Here is a 17,994-nt window from a genome sequence, read left to right as displayed (position 1 = left end):
AATAGTGGGCTTCAAATAACAACATTAGAGGTTAACATATACCACTGTTAAGATTAAAAGTGAAAAATGGCACCAGTTTCGGCGCTTTTCATTTGACTTTTAGTATTAAACTGCCATAAATTGAGTTCAGCTGCTTGAAATTGTGATTGAGAGAGAGTTTTAGATCACGCGAAACGCAAAAAGTCAAGGGCGTAAAAGTCACTCGAAAAGTCAAAACTGTCAAGCGAAAATTTTGCATAAAAAACCAACACGTTTACAATAATTGCTATGAACTTCGTTCAAGAGCAATTAAACACCACATCTCATTAACAGAAAAATTCAATGAAAGGATAATCGAAAGAACGTTGTCATAAACACTGTTTACAAATCAGTCCACTCAGTGATAAAAAATGAAAAATTATTTACAAAAGCAAATACATTAATTTAAGAAAAAAAAAATATGAGTAAATTTTGAACGTCAATAGCTATAATAGGTGATTGCCAACAACACTGTAATATCAATTTCAAATGGTTACACATTGGAGCCGCGTGGATCAAAAATGAATCCCACAAAAAACTGTAAGCAAAAGACTGACTAGAAATTCGTCGCCTGAACTGATCGAAACGTAGTTTCATTTTATATCGAGTCAATTTTTCTTGTTCACTTAACACAATCGAAAAAATTCTAAGCGGAATCTAACCTCTACCGCATTTGTGACGACAGCTTCATACCTAGGTATGAGCATTTGCTCCACTATTTCAGCTACAGTTCTCCTTTGATCGAAAGCACCAAAACACAGTTTCCAAAGATAGAAGCCATCAGAGTCGATTTCAGGTTTTGTGTGATTTTCAAGCACAAATTCTGGCGTTACAGCATAAATGACCGGCTGGTCAACCATGTCTAAAAAATAGTTAACTGCGTTAAATGAATATTGAATGTAAATTGATTACTTGTCTTACCAAGAAAAAGAATACACACTAAAAATCAAACCACGGTTCAAAAATTCGGCCAATAATTAGGATGTCAAACGTAAAATGACACGTCAAGCTGCATTTTTGACAGACAATTATCAGCTAATTAAACTGAAATAAGCTAGGCACTAAAACTTCAAAAACTTGCCCTAACATCATGAATTCAAGACTTCTCAGTAGTTTCCGTGAATCCCATACGTAGAGAAAGTAAGGCTCTTAGATAATTGCTCAGAGTCTCAACGCCCTCTGGCTTTTGCAGTTTACCATGTACCTCAAGACGCTTTTACCCAAATTCTGCTACTAAGAAAAAGCACTAAGATTCAAGATTGACATTTGAATCCAAGTAACTGTTGCAAGTATCAAGCTATGGGCTGTTCGAAGTAAGGATACTTGATTTTCAGAAACAGAAACATACCCGGCAGATTGCCGGAAAATAGCCGCCGTTGATTCCAATAAGCATGATTGGGATTGAAATAACAGAAGATATTGAAAAAAGATTTTTTTACAAAAACATTTTTTTAAGTCCGATTTATTTTGATGGCATTTCGTAGTTGAACATACTTCTGTTTCTTAGAGAGAGGCTACAGGGGCTACTATCAAAAACAATAAGCATTAGAGAGAGGTAACTAATACTTATAGGAGCGACGTTCAAATAGCGGGTTTATCCCGTTTCTATTTCTGACTTCAATTTTTTATACTGACTCTGTTCATTTTGAATTGCTTTGCTGAGCAACTGATATTCAAAATCACTTTTAGCAGAATGAGAGAAGAGAGAAACTAGCCTACAGAAGTCAAAAAGATTTCACGCAAAATGTTGAAAAGGCGGCAAAATGAGGTAAAGCGAAACATTTTTTTTATTCGACGAAGTAAAAAAACATAGCAGGACAAGTCCTGACGTACAATTCAAAGAATTTTCATTGACTTAGCGTTCAAATAGCGGGTTTATCCCGTTTCTATTTCTGACTTCAATTTTTTATACTGACTCTGTTCATTTTGAATTGCTTTGCTGAGCACCTGATATTCAAAATCACTTTTAGCAGAATGAGAGAAGAGAGAAACTAGCCTACAGAAGTCAAAAAGATTTCACGCAAAATGTTGAAAAGGCGGCAAAATGAGGTAAAGCGAAACATTTTTTTTATTCGACGAAGTAAAAAAACATAGCAGGACAAGTCCTGACGTACAATTCAAAGAATTTTCATTGACTTAAAAAAAACTAGACCTAAAACGGACTATGAATGGATTGGAAAAACCATTTAGAAAAACAATCCGATCCAAAAAATTGAAAAAACAGTAAAAATCAAAGTGAAATTGCCGTATGTGAACAAAAAACCACTAGCGAGACAGCGAATTTTTGTTCAAACACCGTTTTCTCACTCTACTTTAAATTTAGAGCAAAAAATTTCACGCCGCAAAACCACTCGCTTTTTCGCTCCATATCCTGTTTCGGCGTGACCAAAATCACTACTCCAATTTGACTTCAAAAATCATGAAAATGTGTGAACAGATCTTAAAAAAAAGACAACGCCCATAGAATTCAAATTCTTTGAATTGTAAAAAAATAGGAGCGCTATAATAGCCGGCTGAGAAGATGAGGGCGGCTATTAAACATTAACCAACTAACATTGCACAAATTGCTCTCGAATAACAGGCTGAGCACTTTGATGTAGAGGGGATGTAGCCCAGATAATTTTTTATGAGTGCAAAAAATTCAGACCAATGAGGGCTTCAAAACCCTGACCTATTCAGTGTATTAGACTGAGGCATTTTCTTGGCTATCAATTCATTGTAGTACATTATTTTACAATCACTTCTGCTCTAGCGACAGACTTAATTTCTGAATAATAACAAATTCACGCACGCCAAAAACAAGAATTCAAGCGCAGAAAAAGATACTCAAGAAAAGAAATCGAAAGAACGTTCTAGAAAACGGTCAAGCAAAAAATGTTGCAAAACATAGCCGGCGGATTGCCGGAAAATAGCCGCGATAGACGCTCATGGCCTTCCATGAATTGAAACACCTAAAGAAATAAGATAGACAGATCGACCACCAGTCCTTTAATAGACCACTAGACTTTTTGGGTTAGCTTCGGACTGTCAATTTTTTGACACATACGTTCTTTAAGGAAAAAGCCCTTAAAGAGCTATTTCAAAATTGATATTCGATATCAAAAACTCAAGACTAATAATCACGAATTAGGACATATAAGATTGGCACTACTTAGATGCACACTATTAACTAGTAAATCTTCATAAAAATTAAAGTTCCATAAGTGAGTTCAGAAGTCATTTTTTTGAGTGAGGTAAGTCACGCAATTGACCTAAAAACAGAAACGACGTCACGTACATAAATTTTAACTGCAAAGCAATAGAAGTCACTGAAGTCAACTCCAAGAAGTCAGGTCGTAAGAATCATCGATGGAGACGACGAATTGCCATTGCACCTTGCCATTTTTCATCATGAATTTATACCTCCAGAGCATTTTTCATTATCGTTTAACAAATACTTTGAGACTGATAGAGCTCTATGAGATATGGAGAAGCACTAAAGACCCTCCTGCTTCAGTTGATCCCGATTCTGAGGAGGAAAGGTCAAAAGGGTCAGACGAAAAAAATGATCAAGCCAAAAGTTGTACAGAAAAGACACACAGGGCGCAAATAACTACAACAAACTATGTTTGAGAGAAACTAATCAACTAGTTTTTTTTTCATTAGACTGTTGTTCTTTGAAGACAAGAGTAGAAAAAAAACCACGATGTTCCCAATAATAGCCGCTATCGCTTCGCGGCTATTAAAAAAGACACTTCCTTTGAGAGCAATTACACGTCAACTTTTTGTGCGCTATTATGTCGCGCTCGCACTCTGAGCCCTAACTGCCTTAGGCTTTCCAGATCTTTTTCTAAAATACAGATATATACAAACATAACCAACTAACGTCCGGCGAATTACTCTCAAATGGCCGGCGAGCGGTTGGCTTCGTCAGTAGCTAGCCACGGTTTAGTGAGGCTAGCTTTAGATTAATTGAGGGGGCGTTAGGTGAGCGCAGCGGTGGTGCACAGCAGCGGGGGTGTGGGATCAATTTCTAAGAGTCGCCCTTCACACCATAAGTATAAGTCTGTTAATCGCATACTTGAAAACTCGAGGGCTGAATGGCTCTAAGAGAAAACATTTCAAGGAAAAAAAAGGAAAAGGAAAGAGGAAATTTCAAGGGAAGGAAAGGCTGTTACTGGAACTGTTACAGTGCTGGGAAAAGTCGGGTGTCCGAATTGCACCTTGCCATTTTTCATCATGAATTTATACCTCCAGAGCATTTTTCATTATCGTTTAACAAATACTTTTGAGACTGATAGAGCTCTATGAGATATGGAGAAGCACTAAAGACCCTCCTGCTTCAACAGTTGATCCCGATTCTGAGGAGGAAAGGTCAAAATGGTCAGACGAAAAAAATGAGCAAGCCAAAAGTTGTACAGAAAAGACACACAGGGCGCAAATAACTACAACAAACTATGTTTGAGAGAAACTAATCAACTAGTTTTCTTTTCATTAGACTGTTGTTCTTTGAAGACAAGAGTAGCAAAACCTCTCACCTAGAGAACAGATCTGCAAAAATATCTTTACAGGCAATCAGAACAACTCAAGTCTTACAAATGAAAAGAACAGAAAAGACCCTCGCGAAAATCGCATCATATTAGAAAGAATTGTACTCACGCTCTTCGGGGTCTGGACGCTTTGGGTTGGTGATGAAAAACGAAAATGAAGGCCACTCAAAAGTAATGATCAAATTGTAATATCGTTGGGCCAAATACGCATCCGAGTCAGTGATACTTGACGATTGCGGTGCGTCAATTTTTTTCTTTTGTGCCGCGCGACTAGTTGACTTAATCCTTCCATCATCTTTGAAATTTATGAAGCTGCCATTGTACGTGGCTGCTAAATCGTTCCATTTCAAAAGATACAAGTAAGGGTTGTCTTTAATGTTCGACTGCATCTTCTCGACTGTCGGATCCAGAGAGGTGCCAGTCTTCATTAGCTTCCTCGCTTTCGGAGGTCTTTTTTCGGTTACCTCTACCAGCTCCAAGCAATTTTTCTTGGATTCGGGATTGTTCAGCAATTGCTTCAAAGCATCCTTTTGATACATCCGGACTTGATCCAAAAGTTCTTTGTTCTCGTTTGAACGCACAAGGTATATGCGACGATTCCTCAAACTGTTTTGAATGATAACTTCCTCCGCTTAAACATATTGCCCGACTTTAATCACAGTTACATGCGAACTTAACTTCTATCACGTCAAATTATCTATCACTATTTTTTTCAACGTCAAATTAATTAACTTCTATCACTATTTTTTCAACGTCAAATTAATTATCTAATTCTTGGTCAGCTAACAAAATGTTAGTTAATCACGCGCAACCAATAAGTTAACATCAGCTAATTTAGGCAAATTTTTTGCCAATTTGAGCTATATTATTCCTAAAGTTTCGTGAATTTCATTTCATACTGTTGATATCTGTTTTAGCCAGGTCTTAGCCGGTCTAGAAAAAATATAACTCATTTTTCACTCGCCGGAAAACAGCTGCCATTGATTCCCACAACCCCAATTGGGATTGAAAGAACAGAAAATGAAAAACAATTTTTGTACAAAATACTTTTTAAAACGCGACCTATTTCGATAAGATTTCAAAGTTGAACATATACCTGTTCAGGGGGCAAGTACCAATACCAATGAGCATTAAAATGGTATCTAAGAGTTATAAAAGCGATGTTGAAAAGTAGCTGGCACTTCAAATTGGCTTTATGGTTCATCTCGTTTCTATTATTGATTTCTTTTTTGGATAACGCTTCTGTTGTCTCGAGACTATATTGTTCAGCGACAACTGCTCAAAAGTACTAACGACAGAATGAGAAAACACTAAAACGAAGTCCAAAGTACTTCAAGCAAAATGTTGAACAAGCTGTAAAACTGAGGTAAAGCGGGACAAATTGTTCGACGAAATGAAAAAAACCTTGCAGGACAAGTTCGGACCTGTATTTCAAAATTATTATGACTTCACAGAAAACCTAGAAATGAAAATGAACCGCCCGGAAAAATCGAATTTTTGGTTAAACAACGTGTTCTCAATCTACTTCAAAATTAGAGTAAAAATATTTATGCCGCAAAATCACTCGCTTTTTCAATCAATTTCCTGATTCGGCGTGACCAAAATCATCACTTCCAAAATCATGAAAATGTTGCAAGAGATCTTAAAAACACATAGCAGCAGAAGTTCTGAACTACATTCCACAGAATTGAATTTCCTAATAACCTGAGAATCGAACGACTGTTCTCGAACGACAAGAGGGGTTGTTCTCGAACGACAAGAGGGGTAAAATTAATTTGAGGGTGTAGCTTAAAGCCAAACCATTCACCAATGCCGTTCATCGTGAACTCATTTTTACATGCAGTAACAATCCCGATTCTCCGAAAAAACCGTACAGAAGCAAACTAATAACATGACCGACTAACGTCGGGCGAATATCTACGTGAACTCTATACCTATATCCTGTTTCAGAGGACGAAAAGTCTAAAGGGTAAGACGAAAAATTGGCCAAGAGAACAATCGCATAAAAAAGAACCAACAAGATTAATATAATTGGAGGAGGTCCCTGGTAATGTAAAAATTCAAGTATACAAAAAACTTGAAAAATATAGTTTATTAAATAACTTAAAATCGTGATATCAAAATCATAAAAAAACATTCCATTACATCTAGAAAATATACAGTAACCTATTATAAAACCCTAGAGGAGATTACTTGACACCTAGGGCTGGAAAAACTCGAAAAAACACAAAAATTTTCAAAAAACTTGAAAAATGTTAATATTAGTATAAATTTGCGTGTTTTTGTTTGTACAACCAAAACCTATAGCTCTCTAAAAGTTCATAAAAAAGACTTGTCTTGCCAACGACCTTTATCAACTTGAACCAGCCTCAATTTTAGACAAAAACATTCGAAAAAAGACAAAAAACAAAATTTTTAAGGCCGGAAAGTCAAATGGGTCAGACGAAATATCGGTCAAGCGAAAAATCGCAAAAAAGACCAACAGGACTAATATAATTGCTACGAACTTCGTTTGAGAGCAATTAAAAACTAGAGCAATTCACTCAACCTACAATCAAAATTGCCCAAAAATGGTTCTCTCCCAACCCGCGAAGGCGGCATTAACACCCATCTTCCAGTTGATAGAGGAATGGAGTATGAACAGTCTGCAAGAATTGCGGCACTTATAGTCAAGGAAGAGACAAAACGAGTTTAAACAAGACAGCAGAATAGAGAGTTGAGGTGAGAGAAAACAACCGAATCAGAGAAGTATGAATTTGCCCTGAGGTATGGATCCGGAGCCAGCAAACTCTATCTGGACTTACAGAGAATCAATTCAGGCTGCTCTCGTTCTACATTGCCCGGAAACATTAATTGAGAAACTTGTGTTTCTACACAAATTTAGGGCAGTGATATCCGCGGCTCAATTGCCAACTTGGTCGACAAAGTTTGTCACGATATAGAAGCTGAAACAAAAATTTGTGGAGTGAAACCTGTGCGAAACCTAGTAAAACAACTAAATTGACGCTGGCTACACATCGGAGCAACAGGACTATAAGAGAAAAAGACTTTGAAAGACCTTGTTTGATGTAAAAATCTTAAACGGTAATACAAAAGTTACCGAGACTAAAAGGTTCATGAATAGATCAAAAACCTCAAACAAGAACAGCTCATCCGTGATGTAGAAAAGGCAATATTAACCAACTAATTTTGTCCCTCACTGGGGCCCCAAAACCTTTTATCACAAAAGCCTTCGAGAGAATAGCAGGTAAACCAAGCGAGAAAACATAACCGACTAACGTCGGGCGAATTGCTTTCAAACGACCGGCGAGCAGTTGGCTTCGGCAGTAGCCAGCCACAGTTTAGTGACGCTAGCTTTAGCTTAGTTGAAGAAGCGTGAGGTGAAGGTAATAGATGATAACATCACACCGCATAACAGCAGCTGATGTGCGGCATCAACAAAAGAGTTAAAGAAAGAAAGAGAGAGATGGTGTGCGAGATAAAACGTGAACAAGAACGAAATGGAGAGAGAGAGGGATCTAGGAATATTTTCCATGATGCGATGCGCCTCTGCAGCTTTTCCAGCCTTGTTAGTAATTAAATCATATAGAAAAAAAACTGAAAGTGCAAAATTCAGTTTCCACATTTCGCAGTGAAAAAAATGTTCCAAACCAATTTTTGTCTCTGCAGTTCTGTCTTGTAACCAATCTTCAAAAGTTTTAGTTGCCAGTAATGATCGTTAAATACAGCATGAATATTAGCAAGATTTTCTTAAAATTTTCAATTGTTTTTAAAATTTTTGAAGAACGTTTCTTTTTCTGAATTATTACTGGCCAACAAAAGACAAAAATATTCAAAAATTTTTTAAAAAAATTGCAAACTTTAAAAAAATCGTGCTGAAATTCATGATATTTATATCTTCAGAACAATTTAATTGTCTCAAGAGACTATCCAGCATCCCTATTTTAAGCCTTAAATAGTTTCACTGGCTCATTAAGGTCCATAATCTTGGAACAAGATAATAATTTTTTGGAAATTTGAAAATAAAAAATTTATCAAAAAATTGCAAAAAATGGAGTTATTAAGATATAAATAACCATTCTATTAACTCCTGAAACTATGCAGCAGCTTATTAAAAAACCTCGGAGGAGGTCCCAGGCCCCTGGTGCCCGAAAAAATCCAAAGATATTCGAAAACTTGAAAAAAAAGTGCTTTTTAAAAAAAATTGCTCAAATTCGTGATATAAAAATCTTGAAAAGCTTTCCAGTACATCTAGAAGTTATGCAGTAAACTATAGTTAAACCCTAGAGGAGGTTCTCTGGCACTTGAGGCTGGAGAAACCTAAAAAAGGGAAACAGTTTCAAGAGACCTTGAATAATAATGCAAACATTTTTAAAATTGCTCACATTTGCCATATTAAAATCTTTAAGAACATTCCATTACATCTAAAATTTATGCAGTAACCTATTAGCAAACCATACAGGATGGTCCTTGGCTCTTGAGGCTTGAGAAGACTAAAAAAGAAAAAAAATTTAAATTTAGACAAATTTCAATGACAAATTTAAAAACAATAGCAAATTTATCAAAATCTTGCTAAAATTTGTGATACTAAAATCATCCGAAACATTTCATTGTCTTAAGAGACTATCCAGCATCACTGTATCAATCCTCAAATAAAGTTACTGGCTCAAAAAATCAAAAAACTCTGTACATACTTTTTCGAAAATTAGATTTTATCAAAAATTTCTTAAACTCGAGTCATTAGGAAATAGATAACCATTCCATTAACGCTAGAAACTAAACTTCAGTTTATCATCAAACCCCGGAGGAGGTTCCTTGGTCCCTGGTGCCGGACAAAAAATTAAATATTTGAAAAAACTTCATCAAAATATTTTTAATAACTTACTATCAAATTTAAGGAGGTTTTCTGACCCCTGAAGTTGAAAAAACCTGAATAATCACAATAATTGTGAAAAAAACTGAAAAAAATTCAAGTTTTGTAAAAAAAATGCTAAAATTCGTAATGTTGTAAACTGTTGAATACCATTCCATTACCACTAGAAACTGCAGTAATATATTATATAACTTTAGAGGAGGTTCCTTGATATCTAGGACTGAAAAAAAACTCGAAAACAAAAATTTTCGAAAAGCTTGAAAAAAATAGAAAATTAGTAACATAACTGGCAGATTGCCAGAAAAGAGCCGCAATAGCTTCGTAGATCTGCAGTCTAAAAAAACGGTAAAAAAGACAGACCAAAAAAATTTGTCATTTCATTGAAGGCTGTTATGTTACAGTTTGATTAAAAATCAGTTTTTGCTGCCCTATTAGCTGCTCTCAAATAACCTTCATTTTGAGTAACACACACCCATTTGAATTCTCTCTGAATTAAAGTAAATAAAATACAATTTCAAAGTGAGGTCATTTTTGAGAGTGAGGTAAGTCAAGTGTGACCAAAAAATTAATCACGCGAATGAACAAAAAAACTCGTTCCACTAAGAGCGAAAAATGACGCCACGCACGCGCTTCAGTTGAAATTGCATGCACGAATGAACAAGTAACATATTTGAAGTGGTTGTGACGTTATATGGTCGTAACAAAAATCTTGGCGACGAAACAAAAAAAGAAGGCCAATAATAGCCCCAGCTAACGCTGTGCGGCTATTAATGAAATTGCCTTTTGTTGTTTCGATTACCAAAACATAGCTCTTAAAAAGGTCATAAAAGTATTTGTCTTGCAAACGACCTAAATCAACTATAACCGGCCTCAATTTTTTGACCAAAAAATTCGAAAAATGACGAAAAAACACGAAACAATGCAACAGTTTGGGCTCCAAAACCTCCCTAATAAAGAAATTTTAACCTTAAACTACGGCCTTCCCGCTGGCTTCATTACACTGAACACTTGAAGAACTACAAAATGCGGCTAAGGGCGTCTAATTGAACTTAAGGCCCGCTGGACGCTACCTGTTTATCCCGCTTTTGTGGACTAAAAGTCAAATAGTCCAGACGAAAAATCGGCCAAGCGAAAAATCGCATAAATAAAGACCAACAGGACTAATATGATTGCTACAAACGTCATTTGAGAGCAATTAAAAAACATAAGCGTCGGAAGTATTGCTCTCGAATGACTAGCGGGAGGTCTTATCAATTGCAGCCTGCTCCAGTTGGGGGGGGGGGGGGGTTGGGGGTGGTCTAAATGGGACTAAGAAGTTCAATAGTAATAACCACATTAGAGGCTAACATATACCACTTTTAAGTGGAAAATGGCACCAGTTTCGGCGCACTTTTCCTTTGACTTTTAAATTGCCCCCGATTGAGTTCGGCTGCTTGAAATTGTGATTGAGAATTTTAGATCACACGAAACGGAAAAAGTCAAGGGCCTAAAAGTCAATCGAAAAGTCAAAACTGTCAAGCAAAAATTTTGCATAAAAAAGACACACGTTTACAATAATTGCTATAAACGTCGTTCAAGAGCAATTAAAAAAACAAGCAGCACAAAAATCAGCTTTGGAGTGCTGCGTAGCACCATTATCTCGCTCCATGGCGCGCGCTAAGTACGAATCCGTCCCGCATTTGAACCATTAATTGGAACCATATTGGAAGGAGAGGTTGTTGTGTTAGACCACTCTACTAGTACCTTTAAATACTGAATCAAAAACTCGTCTTAATTTTATGTTAATATGTTCTCAATGAATTTTCTTCAAACCGCTATTCTTGTGTATTTTTTGCATTAGATTCCTGTCGCTTATCGACATATTCGCTAAAAGTCTACTTGTAGAGCCAAGCTTACCGACTACCGTTTAAGACGGGAGGGCCCTTTTAATTGACCTAAGATAAGCTTCACCATGATGCAAAGCTTATGCATTTCCGGATCCCGCTCCCAGCGGTAACGCAGGATTGTTGAAGCTTTGATAGATACACGTTCGTTGCGTGGAAACTAAAGCTACAAGAAAATTTAGCTGTCCTTGTCAAAAAGTAACCACGATAGCTTCCTTGACATGGCGTTTCAAAAGATTTAGCTCTCAAAAACCGAAAATTTCGTTAAACATCAATTTCTCATTCTTCTTCAGAAGCAGTTTGAAACAACTTTACGCATTAAACTATTCGCTTTTTGTTCCGTTTACGACTCAAGCCTGACTATAATCACTATTTCAATCTGAACTCAAATTGATAAAGGTGCGAGTATATCTTAAAAAGACAGCCCCACAATACAATTCAATTTCTTTGAAATATAAAAACCAAGAGAAAGCCAAAATTAGCACTAATCGACTATCACAGCTATTAATAAGATAATGGTACTCTCTTGGCGTTTAGAATTTTTCTTTGGAACGTTTCTTCTTTGTCAACTTTCTTACTGATTTCTCTTTGTAGAACACTGCAGACTAATAGCAAAAATTATAATTATACATAGGAATTGACCTGTCACTCCTGATTTGACCAATTGCTTTTTAGGTGAGCGACTTTCTTCCATTTCAAAAAAAAATATGATAAAGTAGTTAGTGCAGAATCTTCAAATTAGTATATTCAAAAACGCATCAGGTGTTGTAGAGAAAAAACTGCTTTGTTACTTACGCTCATCTGTTCTTTTAAGACCCAAGTGATCAAAAGGCGTTAGATTAAGCAGTAGTTCTATCTCCCCGAAGGAATAACACCTTTCTGGGCTTGTTTTCTCCCTTGCAATGAAGCTCGTATCCGTGACGCTGAGACATGAAGAGATCAAACGCTCCATAAACATGTTAATTTCTTGAATCCTACTGTCTCTAATAGCCCTCTGCTCCGCTGACAAGGACATCAGGAATTCTGATTTGGAGATTTCATGCTGCTTTACTCTCAGTTTGTCGAAACAGTCTTAAATAGTGAGTTCTTTGAAAGAAGGTAAATCATGAAGATATTTGAGCATCAAACAAATCACCTTTACGCTCCGTAAAATATGCCTCTTTTCCGATTATTTTTCGCCTGTATATTAGGGCACTTCTCATTTTTTCACACATCCTAAAAGCTCCATTCCAGCCCAAATTCTCGCAAATTTGCGCAAGAAGTAATGGGATGTTTTCGCCGACCCTCGTAGCCTCCATTACTGCAGCTTTCAACAGCCTAATTGATGTATCAGACAACCACTACAAACATCTAAAATTTAACGTCAATAGATTTCAATGATTTTCCGGAGCTCCCCAGATTATTTGGGCCGGATTTTATAACCCATACCAATAATTGGCCTAACTGTTGTGATCAACTTATTAAGAAGTTGCATGTTTGTAATGATCTTGATGATGTCGGCTGACAACTACAGATAAAAATGTTCTTGAAGTCGCCCCACAACCTCAACAGCAGTTTGTACGAATTTTTGTTAGTCTTTATAAATTTTCCATAAACTGAGGTCCAGTAACAGGTTGATAATACCTGTAGTACTGTTATGGGGGTAGGCTCGACGCCTTATTTTTAGTATAAATTCAACCCTTTGACGCGGCTTCTAGAGTCTAGCATACTGCTAAAATACAGTTCGCTATGGCGGTACCGTGACGTTTCGTAGTGAGGGCTCACTGTTCCGATCATACCCCCTTTTCTGGTCTACTAACCCTTTATTGAGGGCGGCTCGTGGCGAGCCGTCTGGGGGCTATTGGTGGAGTGGTGGGGGAGGAGCATGAATCGCTTCTAGGAACTGGTTCTAGGAACCTCCTCGCAAGATTATCCCAAAACTGTGCGTCATGTTATCACTCACTGAGGCGCTACCCTGAAAGACCTCTTCAACGTACTCTCGTGATAACCCTCTCAAAGGCTTAGTTACCGCAGATTTCAATGATCAAAGCAGTTCCCCAATGAGTGTTTTTTTTGGATTTGATATATATCCAAGTTTGGCGGCTCAAATGTAATTGTGCTGTACTATTTTATTTTGTAAACATAACAGACTAACGTCGGCAGCTGACACTAGCCGTTCGGAATGCTCTCGAACTGCTAGTGGCAGCTCTAATCAATTGCAACCTGCCTCAGTGTTGGGGGGGGGGTGGCCTCAATACGGCTGAGAAATTCACTGCGGCTTCAAATAACCTGAAAGCTCTTCTTATTCGCGCAAAGATGCCCCTGGAACCTCAAAGCCTATTACTACTACTACTACTACTAAACTTAAGTCGGGCAAACTCATTCGGGTACACCAATGCTGGTAAACTTGCAGACATAACCACGCGGATGGCAGATCATCAAAAAAGGACTCACCGGTAGATCATCATGCAGGGATTTGGAAAAATTAATTGAAATTGCAATAATTGCCAATTATTTGATTGCAGTTATTGATTGGATATTACAAATACTCATGCCTCTCGAAACCTTAGACATAGCACAAAGGAAGCCATTGCTGGACACAACCGATGAGTACCGTAGCCAGGAGTTGACATTGAAATACTAAATTCAACGATCTTGAATAAAAAAATTAAAAACAAATCGGAAAATGAAATTTCGGAAGTTTTCGTTCTAACCGATAAACGAATATTCCGAGAACCTCTTATTATAGTCTTGTTAACTATTTGAATTTAAATCATTTTAACGGTAAATAGCATAACTTTAACTTGGATTTTACCTGATGATGCTTGATAGAGCGAAAACGTTTGTAATGTAAATAGAATAACTTTAAGTTACATTTTATATTAGTGTTTAGGTAATATTCGTGCAATGTGTACGGTTACGGTGTGGGTTGGGGTTTTTAAGCACTTTAAACCTCGAGATTACTCATGAAACAATTATTTCATGACTTTAATTTAATTTTGAAGAATTTTATTTAAGACTTTAATTTATTTATGAAGACGTAATATTCAAACGTTTTAATACAGAGTTAGAATTATTGATTGGAATACAGGAAGTTTCAACAGATGAGAAGATGAAAAACTATTTAAAGAAGGCAGCTCAATTATATGAGGTTTTAGTTTTTAGTATGGTCTTTGGTGCAAAGAAGTAATTGTCAATTAAAACTTAAATTGATAAACTAAAAGGAACGTTTTCGAACATTGCGTTCATCGTCAGGTTTAAAAATTAAATGAAACATTTACAAAAAATATAAACTTGTCTTTGACAATAATTCTAAGAAATGAGTTAAAATAAACTCGAATTTTTGTACTTATTTACAGTTTAAATCACATTTACAACATTTTATTTACACTTGTTTCGGTCGTATTCATGTTTCGGTCGTATTACACTTCTTTCGGTCGTGTTCTTTGGTTTCGGTCGTATCCATGGTTGATTATTCTTAGGCTGAGGCTATTTTAACCAATTTCTCTAATCTCTTTGAGATTTTCTCATAGTTGTTTTCTACCGCACGGGACCCTGTTAGTTAAACCAGCAGATAATGTTTACCTGCCTGAAGAACCCCGTCAAGAACATTCTTTGACGTCTCCCGTAAGGATGAAATTCCGTGATGATTCCCATCAATATTTATATATTGTTTTCATATGCTGTTTTTATATGGTCAAAATCCGGTTATCTTTTTGTTCTCCCCTTTATTTTGAAAATTTTGAATAATGCGTTCAATATTCATTTAATGAGCATGTCATAGATTAATTTCTATGGTTTACTACACTGCCTCTTTTTTAGAAAATTTGAGTGTTCCACTAACTCACAAGCAAGAGCTTCCAGGTTCCATTTTTGAGTTCAAATATTCCTCTGCTTTTTCAATCCCGTACTTGTCATAATTATTACGGGCCTCCTCGTTTTCCTTATTTGTTTCTCATGAAGAATAAATTTGAAAAAGTCCTCCCGACGAAACGGGCCTGGATGACAGAGCATTGACAACTTTTTGAAACGTTGCTGGATAGTGCTGGTATTTGCCCCAAGTGGCAAGAATAGCAGCTCAAAAAAATTTGGAGGTCGACTGTCTCCATTGATTGCCTCCAGCCTCCTCTGGATGACCTTCTTTGAGGTCTGCTCTGTTCTTAGCCTGCTCCCTAGTTTTCTGATATCTAACTCGGCCTTCTCTAACTCCCGAGAAAAACACTCCCGCTCATCCACTAGAGCGATACATTCTCTTGACTTTGTTTCGGCTACATTCGTAATCTCCTTCAACTCTTTTTTCAATATTTTAACCTGCCTCCTGTAGGACTCCTGCTGATTCCCATTGTAATCAAGCAGTCGTTTGTTGTCAAGTAATTGGTTAATTAACTTTTGACCTTCAAATTTTAACTGCAGGAGCTGTTTCCCAGCACTTCGCTGTTGTGAATCTTCTTTTGCTGTTCCTCAATTCGCTGATGCATTACGTTTAACTCCATAACACAAACTGCGGCTCTATCCACTATATTTGGTGGTTGTATTTTCGTCAATGGCACCACGTATCTTGGGGTATATTTGAAGTTATTCCAACAATCCAATACACTTGGTGCCTGACTATTGACTTGACATCGAACAACTCGGCTAGGTAGTAGTAACAATCGCCAATTGTTGGCTTTACCACTCCTACATATAATACACTTAAATTAACCTAAGGCGTCAATCTCAATTTTTGTCATGTCTGGTACAGCCTTTTTTGCTTTTATAACTTCAATGTTTGTATTACCGATCTTGAATTCAACGATCTTGAATAAAAAAATTAAAAACAGATTTAGCCTTTTTTGTTTTTATAACTTCAAGGTTTTGATTACCATCAAACCGTGCGATCGTTCTCTTTCTTGTCAATTTTAGTTCTTTAGAACGTTGTTTTAGATGATGAAAATGACCTAGTTTCCCCATTGGGTTGATGGGTTGCAGCGCAATCACAGGATTGGTGCCACTGCGTAGCATATCGACTGAAAGAAACACACGTACCAAACAAAATATGATTTTAGATACAATAAAGATAGTCATCAAACTGATGGTCATTTCCCTGGCCGCATGTCACATTTGTTTCACTTCACTATCAAAGTATTCAAAAATTAGCAGTTCATGTCGCTGATGATTTTATTTCAAGTCCGTGTTAAAATACTCTAAAGTCTCATATTCATACAAATCTCGTTGTGCAAGGAAAATTTCTCATCCTGTTTTCGTTTTTCTCGAATGCCTTAATCTTTGGAACTTCTTGCTGAGTTCCAGGTTTTTTTCATTAAAAAACCCTTCCATTGGTGCGGAAGTTGACCAAATGACGTTAAATCTTTAATGAGGCATATCATTGGGTTTATCAATCAGTTGTATTTGTCGGCCATATGTTATCCATTTTCCATTCCGCGATTCAAGAGCGTTCGGGTACATGGGGTTGCAATTGATTAGTGTGAAATTTCTGTAGAATACTCAAGAAATAGGGCCCATGTATCTAATTTCTTCTGAACTGTTGTCAGAAGACACCCTAATTAGTACTTGCTCGGAACAAAACCGTTTTTCGACAACATGTACGATAACTTTAGCGCACCTATGGATATAAAGTATTTCTCTTGCTCTTTGTGCGTGTATACCCAGAGCGTTTTGTTGACTTGGTTAATTTTGTTTTGAGTTTCCGTTAATTGGTTTTGTTAAAATCATAGCTCTGTGCAGTTTTTCTATGTTACAATTTGATAACTCTGTTTGTTTCAAATTTTCAAACACACCTCAAAAATCCCAAACAAAAAGTTGGTCGAGTTTTAGGTCCCTGGGATCTGTCTCAGATATATTTGTTGGTGAGAAATTTTGTTCCGTGGCCGTCAAAGTTTTTGGATTCTAAAACAAATTTCTTTGGGTTGTTTCGAAAAGCTGGAAATTGTCTATCTGTTTTGTCCTGTTTTTCAACTGAACAACTAATTTTTTTCTGTCTAATTTGCTCGTCAATTAATTTTTATTTCTAGCGCGGAATATTTTTGCTGGTATCGACTCTGAAAATTAAATTATCGTTAAGATATTTAGTTTTCTGTCTTGGTCAAACTAATATTATACTGAAGCTATTTAAAATGTGTCTCCTTGATATAACAAGGCAGGTTCTCCTGATTCAGAGGGTGTTTGAAGTATAACCATGTACCTTCATTTTCTTCCCTGGTTTCAATGAACATAGTCCCCATGAAAATCTCAGCATTTAACATGATTTTACTTCTCCTTGTCTCAACTTTTGGATTGATCCAATCCACGGGGTAAACATAATTCACTACTGTCTCATCTCCGCCTCTCATGAATGTTTTTGATACCTTCTGAACAAACTCTGCGTCGGTTCGGCCAACATTCATCTCATTAATGATTTTTTTGGGAGCATTGAAATTGAAGTCAACAAGACCCGGTAACCGTGCTTTTTGTGCCTGCCATAAGACTGATTCTTTTATTGCGTAAAACGCTGGAATTATTTGTGATTTACTGTTTAAGTAAGTTGCGTCGTCATACCAACCAGTTTTTTTTCAGCACAGCTGCCGTATATGCAGCTCTGTACATGCAGTATTTTAGTTTATTCATGCTGCTCTCGGCGTTGATGAGTCCTCATTTGCTTACCTGCTCCTCATTTATTTGTAACGTTTCTCATTTCGTTGGTTCCGAAATGGCAAACTTTTGCGTCTGCAGAATA

The 17,994-nt window shown here is 36.7% G+C and overlaps 1 protein-coding gene across 1 annotated transcript in view; it reads right to left on the bottom strand.

The window, feature by feature from the left end:
- LOC142354451 (uncharacterized) overlaps positions 1-12,918 on the bottom strand; it is a 33,486-nt gene extending 20,568 nt beyond the window's left edge. The window contains exons 1-4 of the mRNA XM_075406749.1: positions 12,439-12,918; positions 12,099-12,374; positions 4,657-5,178; positions 681-880 (exon numbers count right to left, since the gene is read on the bottom strand). Of these exons, the coding sequence (XP_075262864.1) occupies positions 681-880; positions 4,657-5,178; positions 12,099-12,374; positions 12,439-12,601 (1,161 nt within the window). The 5' untranslated portion in view covers positions 12,602-12,918. The remainder of the gene's footprint in view (positions 1-680; positions 881-4,656; positions 5,179-12,098; positions 12,375-12,438) is intronic.
- Positions 12,919-17,994: the final 5,076 nt, after the last annotated feature.

This window comes from Convolutriloba macropyga, chromosome 15 (genome assembly GCF_964194025.1).
Source record: "Convolutriloba macropyga chromosome 15, txConMacr16.3, whole genome shotgun sequence".
In the NCBI taxonomy this organism is placed as follows: Eukaryota; Metazoa; Xenacoelomorpha; order Acoela; family Convolutidae; genus Convolutriloba; species Convolutriloba macropyga.
This window is presented reverse-complemented; position numbering and strand designations above follow the sequence as displayed.